Source organism: Babylonia areolata, chromosome 1, assembly GCF_041734735.1.
Source record: "Babylonia areolata isolate BAREFJ2019XMU chromosome 1, ASM4173473v1, whole genome shotgun sequence".
NCBI lineage: Eukaryota > Metazoa > Mollusca > Gastropoda > Neogastropoda > Buccinidae > Babylonia > Babylonia areolata.
Window position 1 is genome coordinate 90,940,542 of NC_134876.1, and position 10,462 is coordinate 90,951,003.

The 10,462-nt window shown below is 35.2% G+C and overlaps 1 protein-coding gene across 2 annotated transcripts in view; it reads right to left on the bottom strand.

The window, feature by feature from the left end:
• The window catches only part of LOC143289160 (cadherin-87A-like), an 80,096-nt gene extending 69,955 nt beyond the window's left edge, over positions 1-10,141 (bottom strand). Inside the window, exons 1-5 of one of the 2 annotated variants that reach the window (XM_076598077.1) lie at positions 10,044-10,141; positions 6,010-6,072; positions 4,694-4,777; positions 1,634-1,779; positions 983-1,030 (exon numbers count right to left, since the gene is read on the bottom strand). In XM_076598077.1, coding sequence (XP_076454192.1) covers positions 983-1,030; positions 1,634-1,779; positions 4,694-4,777; positions 6,010-6,055 — 324 coding nt within the window. In that variant the 5' untranslated portion in view covers positions 6,056-6,072; positions 10,044-10,141. The remainder of the gene's footprint in view (positions 1-982; positions 1,031-1,633; positions 1,780-4,693; positions 4,778-6,009; positions 6,073-10,043) is intronic. The other variant, XM_076598067.1, reaches the window with a different exon arrangement.
• Positions 10,142-10,462: the final 321 nt, after the last annotated feature.

Genomic DNA, 10,462 nt, shown 5'->3' on the forward strand with positions numbered 1-10,462 from the left:
GAAAAAAATCAATACCCAATGGAAACCATAATCTAGATGTAACTCATGTTATTTAGTTTGCGGAAAATGTGTCTTTTTCTTAAAGACATACTAAAACTATTTTATAAATTCAACTGTGAATGTACTAATCAAGTGTCAATTTTTTCCTCAAATATGTTAATAAAGCTAGTGTCTGAACATGGGAAAACTTGAAATCTGATGTAAAATAAATGACAAAAATACCATTGGTCACCAGCTAAATGTAATATACTAATAAATGTAACTTTCCACCATGCACAGATAACGCATATACACAGAATCAGTTACAGCAAGCATGACTGTATGAACCTTTGTGGGTACACACAAATGAACACATACTCACGAATGCATAGATATACACACACTTGTGAACATGCACACATATATGTTCCCACACTCATACATACTCTGTCAACTCGCTTGGATATTAAATCTCAACAAATCCGGAACTGCTTGTTTATTTGTTCTTTCAAAATACTAGAGTGGCAGGTGGTGGTGTTTTTTTGGGGGGTGTGTGGGAGGGGTGTAGAGGGGGTGTGGGGGGGAAGGCTTCCTTAATTTTCATGAATTCTTTTTCATACATTTCCCTTTCATTTTCCTCATTATTTTTCCATACTTTTTTTTGCTATTTTGAGACAACAGTGTTTCATCTGTTTATTTCCTAACAATGCCAAGATCTTGTCTGGAGTCTTTGATAAGATCTTCTCTAAACCCTTGACCCATCCACTCCTGTCCCCCACTCTGCCCCTTCTCTAGTGCTGAAAAAATGGCAGAACACTGATAATGGTCATCAAACAAGATACATCAGTAATGCAAAGCACAGACAATCAGCAGTTACATCCTTATGATATGAACCATGGAATTTTCTCTTTTTTTTTTTTTTTTTTAATAAATACTTATTGTCTTCATTACAACTTATTTGGAATGTAAATGATCAGAAACAATCTTTCAGCAAGATAATTACTCTGGAGTCTCCCTCGGTGTCCGTGGCTGTGATGTCCAAGCTCAATGACTGAAAACAAAACCATCATCTTTCAATCATTTCATAATGAACATGTAATATAAGAAGCAAACATACAAAGCAAAATTTTCTGCACCAACTGCGCTGAATCAGTGAATGCAAAGATTTTTTTTGAAATTCAATAACATCAAAGAAAAATCCAATACCACCACTAAACAGTGCATTTATTAGGGTCTTAAAGACTAATATATATATATATATGTAAAATCTGCTCTACATAAAAATAATGAACAATATTTCTGAAGTTTCCAGTTTGTTCAAATTTTCGTACAATGCATTTTTAAATCTTTATTTCCTTCACCTTAGATGTTCTCTGATGTGTATAATGTATCAAAAAAGATATTGCAACAATAAGCTTACCAAAGATGCTGCTGAATTACTATTATTTAGATCAACTCAGGAGCAAAATAGCAGAAAAACAATCTGGTAAAACTGTCAGGTGTTCCATCAAAGATCACACATGTGGTACACTTTGAATACATGCACAAAAGTTTTGATGTAATAATGCAGGGATATTGTTGGATACTATTACTACAGAGAAAGAAAGAAAAAAAATTTAAATCACAAAAAATCCCTTCACAGAAGGAACAGCACCTTTGGTTTTGTATCATAATCCCATGTTGCCTTCAAACTGATGTCACCAGTGTCACTGACGATTTTGAAGTAGGTATCATCATTAATTGAGTAGGTGATGCGCAGATTGCCTTCTACTATAGCATGGGCACGAACAAGGACCACATCTGAAACATAAGCAATTATCTACCATGTTGTGTGGACCATACAAATATACAGCAGATCAACAGCATCAAGGTATTTCAAAATATATCCATGCAATCTATTTCCTTGTGGAGGTCAATAGGGGGAACAAGGTATTAATGGCACATTAACAATTTTCTGAAATCCAACAGCAAATAGTCATCACTCAAAAGAACCTTTTAATTCAACTAATACATGCTGTGTTCAGCAGACCAACTGTTTTCACAAATGATTAAGAAACTGAATACCAGCTCTGCATGCATGCACAACAGACTGTTCCAATGATAAAGTCTGCATTAGTACAATAACATTCCTTGACAGATTGTTCAAATGATAAAGTATATATACATATAAGCACAACAGTATTCCTCTTATACTGAACAGATCAGTTCTGTTCAATTCAATTCAGAATACTTTGTCTGCTTCAGCCAAAACAGAAAATTCTCTTTCGGCTCACTTAAAATGCCCATCAGCAAATAACAAAGAGAAAAAACGAATAACTGACACACCTTTCACTGATCATTCTGCACACATCAGTTATGTAAAAAAAAAAATAAAAAAAAATTGGGGTAAGATAATATTACATTATAAGGTGGTGTGAAACAACTGTGTGCGGGTGTGTGTGTGTGTGTGTGTGTGTGTGTGTGCTTGCATAGGTATGTGTGTACCTGCGTGTGTGTGCCTGAATGTGTAAAAGTGTGTGCGCACATGCGCGTGCGTATGTGTACATTTCAATCATTATAAAAAGGAAAATATTCAGTAAGATAATTATAACACTTTAAAAGATAAATGCTCATCCACAAATCAAACCGAAAAACGAATGAACAACTGGCACACCCTTCCTTGATCTCAACGCACATATGAATTATCACGTAAAAAGAAAACATTCAGTTAAGAAAAAACATTTACATTTTAAGATAATGTGAAACATTTCAGTGATATAAAAGGAAAATATTCAGTGAGATAATTATAACATTTTAAGACACAAATGAAATGAAAATAGACAGATAACCATTTCTGACCTTCCCTTTTTCTCAAAACGACACAAGTCACTGAGAAATTTATCCTTGCTCAACTTCTCGACCACCTCAGCACCAGTAACTTGAATTACCTATTTCAGTCTGCTTGATCTCAATAGCACTGGGAGAGCCATTCACAAAATTGCAAACGATTTATCAACTTCTCTTGACAACAACGAAATATCTATTCTTTCCCTACTTGACCTTTCAGCCGCCTTTGATACTGTTGATCATCAGATTCTCATCAACCATTTGAACTGCACTTTTGGAATCTGCAATCTTGCTCTCTCATGGTTCCGCTCTTATCTGTCGAACAGGTCCAATGTTGTTTCTGTTTGTGGTCTTTCATCCTCCCCTTCCGACAACAGTTTGGTGTGCCACAAGGCTCAGTGCTTGGGCCCATTCTGTTTGTTCTCTATACACAACCCATTCCCACCATTGTGAATCATCATTTGTTGTCCCATCATAGCTTTTCCGATGACAACCAGCTGTTTATTAAAACTGAAATCATGATTATCAACCCACAAATACTTTACCACTCAGTCTCTCTTTCTTCCTCAGTCTCCCTTAGTGGCACCGACATTCCTCTTTCCTCATCCGTCTGCAATGTTGGTGTCATATTCGACCAGTCTCTTTAAGCTTTCCTATCAGCAGCATGTTGCAAATATATGCAAACTGTGTTAATTTGAAATTCGCAGAATTGCATCCATTCATCATCTCCTGACTGAAGATGCAATCAAAGCTCTCCTCTGTCTTTGTGCTGTCCCACCTGGATTAATGTAATTTCCTGCTTGTCGGTTCACCCAGCTACCTCACTGCTAGGCTTCAGCAAGTCCAGAGCCATGCTGCTCATCTTGTCTTTCATTCCTCTAAATTTGATCACATGTCTCCTCTCCCTCATGCTTTACACTGGCTCCCAGTACAAGAAAGAATTATTTACAAAGTCGTATTTCTTTGTTTCAAGTCCACTGAGGCTTCTGGTCCACAGTATCTTTCTGACCTCATTCATCCTTATATGCCCACACGCCTGCTTGAACCAAAATGTATGGCCAACATGTTTTTCATTCTTTGGAATCAGCTTCCTCAGCCTCTCCATCACACATCTTCGCTGCAATCTTTCAAATCCAGTCTCAAGACCCACCTTTTCCCCTCCTGAATAATTCTCAACAGCTCATCCCTTTCCAGTATGAACTAAAATGACTTTTAGTGAGTGAGTGAGTTTTGAGAGTTTCAGAATTAGTTGGTTGTATTTTTGATTGTGTACTATTTATGATTGTGTGCTATGATGTGTGTGTGCGTGTGTGTGTGCTTGTGTGTGTGTGTGTGTGTGTGGAGGGGGGCTGGGGAGGGGGGGGCAGCATGGGGGGACAAATGATTTTTAATAATGTTTGGCATCTTGTGTTCAATTTTTCCTTTTTGATATGATCTAAGTATGTGTAATATTTGTAAATGCCTAGCGCCTAGACCATGTTTTCAAGACTGGTCATAAATGCTCATAATAATAATAATAATAACAATAACCCATACACACTTCCCTTACAGCTATGCAGATATCAATCATCATATGAAAAGAAAATTAAGACAAATTTAACTTTAAGACATGAAATCACAGTTGAAAGGTCTAAAACCACCACCAAGACTACAAGCAGGCAAAACCCCTTTCACACCCCTCTGCAGCAAAGCAATTACACTGAGCACAAGCATGCATGTAGACACGCACACACACACACACACACACACACACACACACATCTTTATCTTCTCTTCTCCTACACAGTTATTTCGTACCTATATTCTTAAATCAAATGAGATCTATTACCATCTCAAAAACAAGTCAGTCTCTGTTCATTACCTCTCTGCTCAAAATACAGCACCTTACCTGTTGTTTGATTCTCATAGATTCTTCCAAGTGCAGCTGCAATTTCTTCCTTATTGGTGAATTCAGGATTAGTGCCCCAAATCCCTAGCAGAAAGCAAGAAAGAAAGAACAAAAGTTATAAATAAAAATAAAATAGGTGGGTAATATGGTAACAGCATATGTATGTATATATATATATATATATATTATATATATATATATATATATATATCAATATTAATATATATCAATACTTTCAATCTCACTTCTTTTCTTTTCCTCTCTCTCTCTCTCTCTGTGAATGTTTTGTTGCTGTTTTTCAATACAGAATGGTTACAAATATAATTAATCATGTATACAGACTCCAAAGTCAATTACAAGATCATATAAATTCCAGACTGATATTAGTAATAAAAGTGATATGAATTCATCCACTGCTCCAGTACCAGGATGCCTGTGTTTTTCAGTTGCGTATACATCTGTTTTAATATTTTCTGAAAAAAGTCTGCAAATTTGTATGAAATTTAGCAAGCTGAATAGTAAAATCTATCACATCATCGTGTGAACTTTCTTACATCGTTTCCATCCAAAATTTTTTAAAAGGAAAAACTGGCACATAGTTGACCGTTTTTCTTGTAACCTTGCAATAATTTGAAAAAAATGTTTAAAAAAATGTTGTATATAATATGCATTTCCAAAAACAATGCACCATGTCTCCTCTTTAGTTCCACAAAAGGTGAACAAAAGCAAATCTGTGACTTTATGCGTGCACGCACACACACACACACAAAATGTCTCTGCACCAATGTACAAAAGGGACCATCTGTTATTTTCCCCAGTGAAAGTTTTTAAGAAATGCACGTCAGTTGCCACTTTTTGGTGCACGCTTGTAAGATCTTGCTATACTGTTATCTTAGTGGTACATAGTCACAGTAATGTTTTAATGTCATTGTAATTATTTTATTAGAATCCAAACCTTCAAAAGGTTAGTGTTGGCAATTCCTGGCCAATTTGAACTTGTAGTCGTAACATAGTCAAACTTTATTACAGATCTAATCATACAAACAAAATTTCAAAAAGTTATAACTTCTGCAGTTCTGGAATCTATTTCAAAGTAACTAAAGCTAAAACTTGTAAAAGAATTTCCCTCAGCACAAACCAGGTCTCCAATAACTGTAATCTGGGTGTTGATCCAAAATTGCTATATATAACTTAATTTTCTCTATGACAACGCCCTTGCTGAACTGCATTGATTCCAAAAGAAATTCCTGAACATTTTGTGGTTTGCATTTATAATAAAGTTTTCTGAAATGCCTGATCACAACAAAGAGTATCACCTGGCACTTGAAGAATGACGAAAATGGCCAACAGTGGCAACCACATCTTGATGCTGAAGCCACCTGAAAAAAAGACAAATTTTTTTTGCTTGTTTTTTTGTTGAGGTTTTTGTGGGCTGTAATTCCCATATTCACTTGTATGTATGGCTTACGTAAATGACCGTTTTAACCCTGCCATGTATGGAGTCATACTCTGTTTTCAGGGGGAAGAGGTGGTGCATGCTGGGTATGCTCGTTTCCATAACTCAATGAATCCTGACATGGACTATGGGATCTTCAACACGCATACTTGATCTTCTGCATGCATATATACACATGAATGGGGTTCCAGCAAGCAGGTCTGCACATCTGTTGACCTGGGAGATCGGTAATCTCTCCACCCTGGCCCCATAACTGGGATCTGTATCCAGGACCCTCAGACTGAAAAGTCCAACGCTTGAACTTCTTGGCTGGTGCTCCCATCAACAAAAACTGCTTATAATCATATTACAGTAAAAAAAAACACAAAAAAACAAAACAAAACAAAAAAAAACCCACACAAAAAAAACAACATACAACCCCCCCCCCCCCCACACACACACACACAAACCAACAACAACAAAAAAACAACAACAAAAAACAACATCAATATGATTAAGGAACTAACTTGACTGATAATGACATGCAATTAATCATTTAATGTATAATACATTTACACAACTTTAATTAACACAGCATTTCACTAATCAGTTTGCAACAAATACTTCATTTTCATTAAAAAAATAAAAAAATAAAAAATAAAAAATAATTCTTCATTCAAAGCATGCAGCTAACACATACTCGAAACATAAAAACATGTAAAACTAAAAGACAGTAAATGAAGTCCAAGAAAGACACAGAACTATCAGATATGGATGGCAAGAGAATGACCTTTGAAGACAAACCCTTGTCCACTATTGTATTACTTTAAAATGCTTGAGAAAATAACAGTTCAGAAACATACATGGTCTCTCTCTCTCTCTCTCTCTCTCTCTCTCTATCTATATCTACACACACATACACACATATATAATATATGTGTGTGTGTGTGTATGTGTGTGTGTGTGTGTGTGTGTGTGTGTGCGCGCGCGCGAGCGCGCGCGTGTGCGTGTGTGTAAATAGATAAATAATTTACTCATTCATACAGATTCATCATGTACACCATGCCCTTGAACTCACTCATCGAAAGTTATTCCTTTTCCAGCCAGACAATTTTGCAGACAACAAATGAACAATCACTGAATCAGCTCTACAGATTCTGCCATCCAATGGAAAGAGATGACATTAATCAAACAAACCATGCAAAGATGTATTGTTCGGTTTAAGTTTTGGGTGACTGAGTTCAAGCTGAATGACAATAAAAAACTTAGGCTTTTAAATTGTATTGTATTGTATTGTATCGTATTGTATTGTATTGTACTGTACTGTATTGTATTGGACAGAAATGGATAGTAATTAGTATTATATTAATCTTTTGTCACAACTCTGTGTCTCTGTGCAAAATTTGGGCGACTCCTCATGCCGCTAAAGTGCAGTGTCACCCATATTTTTCTTCGTTTTTCTGCCTACCAATCCATTTGTTTGCCTATCTTTTTTTCCTACAGTACTTTGTGAGGACAACCTCTTTGTTGACACTGGCTCTTAGTTTTATGTGCATTAGGTGCACTCTGTATAAAGATCTTGTTTTATCATCACACCTGAATGACTAGCATCCAGACAATCACTCAAGGTCTTGTGGAGGGGGAGAATTTAAATACTGCTCATTGTGGGATTTGATCCCGAGTGCTCAGGTTCTCTTGCTTCCTTGGCAGATGCAGTACACTAGGCCACCACTCCACTCTGTCCTTCCTTTGCTTAATTTCTTCTGAGTCTTCTCCTGCCCACATCACTGTTGTTTCTGACTGCCTGAACATTTTTCTTGATAACTCCATTCATCCACAGATTGCCTCACTCTGCGCATACCAAAAACTGAGACAAAAACTTTTGGAGAACACACTTCCCCCTACACTGCCCTTAGACTGTGGAAAATCGATATTATATGTATATATGCAGCAAAATAATTGTTGTATCAAAATTCAAATTGACAGCTGCATTTGAAATTTCAAGAAAGAATTAAGATCACACATGTTCAAACTGTACACCACAGATAAACCACCACACTTCAACTGCTCTCTTTCTCTTCAAAATCAAATACAGGTTTATTTGTTTGTTGTTTTTGTTCCCATGTACACATGCACACTTCATCTACTCATACACTCAACTCTTGTCACAGTCTATCCTTTTATTATCTGTATTACACACACACACACACACACACACACACATATATATATATATATATATATATGATGTTTATGTACTTTTACATGTGTGGTAATCATTTACCTTGTGAATGGTTGATGTTTGATCAAGAAGAATCTGAGTCTGCATATTGTTTGTGGATTTGGTATGTGGGTTGGGTGGAGGATATTGAATCACGGTTCCACAGTTCCAGTGCCTGCCTGTGCTGGCTTTTATGAGGTTTCTAACTTTAGGTTATCTGCTTTCTATGTGCAGGGATGAACTGATTATTTTCTACTGTATGAGGGATGTTTTAAATTTGTTTGACTGCTTTTTATTACATTGCTTACATTTGATTGAAATCCAGAAAAAGCCAGTATGGTTTACTGCATTCAATAAAATAACCTATTCAATAATCATTATTATCATTATGTATGTAGCCACTTTTTTTCTTTTTTAACAAATTATATTTTATTTCATAAAGTCATGGCTGCCTGCTGCTTGGACTAAAAACTAAATTTAATACCAAAACCTTCAATTAACAAATAGGATGGATTATATAAATGCACATATTTATTATTGTAACATGATATATTGATGCATATGTGCATCCATAGCAAATATTAGTATAACATGCAATAATGTCTATCATTCATATTACAAAATGTAAACCAACCAAACAGTGCTGTATTAAACTATAGTGACTCTTTCATAATTCATTGCTTTTCATTTTCTGATCAGTAGAACATGCATACCTATAATATTATTAAAGATAGATATATAGATATTACATGTTTTTGATTTTTACAATAATATACTACATATAATACACACATGTATATATATATATATTTTTTTTTATATCATGATATCTGTATTAGTAAAAAAAAAAAAAAAAAAAAAAAACTATTTTAAAGTATAATGGTGCCATATCACAATATCAAATGTGTGTAAATATAAACACACACACACACATCATTCATGTATACATGCATGTATATATATATATTTGTTTGACTGCTTTTTATTACATTGCTTACATTTGATTGAAATCCAGAAAAAGCCAGTATGGTTTACTGCATTCAATAAAATATATATATAATACAGATTTATGTATCAACTCAGAAAGCCACCAATACAGTCTGCAGGTTTTAATTTAAGATGTATACAGTATAATATATAATCATATGATGTATGTGGCTGATACAATGACAAAATTATGTCATGGTAACATTTGAACACAATGTCTAAAAAAATGACATTCATTTTGTACATCCAAAGATCATCTATTGTTTCCTGTCAGCAATTTATAATAAGATCATCTACTGTTTTATGTGAGCGCTTTATAAGTCAACGATTGTTCCTATCCTGTAACGGCTTAATAATGCAGTTATTGCATGGCCATTTCAATAATGCTGTAGGTATCAGCATGGAAAAGAAGTCACAATGATAAAAATATTACTTTAGTTGTTTTTTTTGTTTTTTTTTTACACTTCTATGAAGTCCTACCTGGAAGAAAGAAAGATCTTTCCATTAGTGAGTATGAGATAAATATCGAATGCAACTGTCAGAAAGGAACGGATGACTTTGGTATAAATATTTATCTCCACCCAAAGAAGACTATCTCTCTTCGGGATGTACGACAGATAAGTGATAACAAAGTCAAGTAGTCAATAACTGATCAATTTCTGTTAATTAAAGATAGCTAAATATTGGCCAAAATCTCTTAAACTTACCCGGCAGTTATCCTTCGGAATCGAACCTTGCCGAAGCAGCAGATCCCCAAACACACCCTTCTCAAACTAAGGGCCCAACACACCGAGTGAAAAGAACATGCTTTCTGAGCACCAAGGCTATATTTAGATGCAAACATTTCCCCAAACCGGTTGGGCAGGTCAACAACACCCGTCGATGCCATTTTGGTCAAAGCAACTTGAAAACATGAATTGATATGCGAAATTCTTTTTCCGAAAGAAAGTTAGGTCTGCCAAACAAATTAAGAATCTGACAAACACAATTGAATAAATGGGTGAATAAATAAATTTGCATATCGAATAAAAAAATTACTTTATGAAGACCACATTAGTATATAGATAGGTGCGTCAGTATTCGTTTTGTCATTATTACCTACTATCAACATGTTCATTCATTGGGT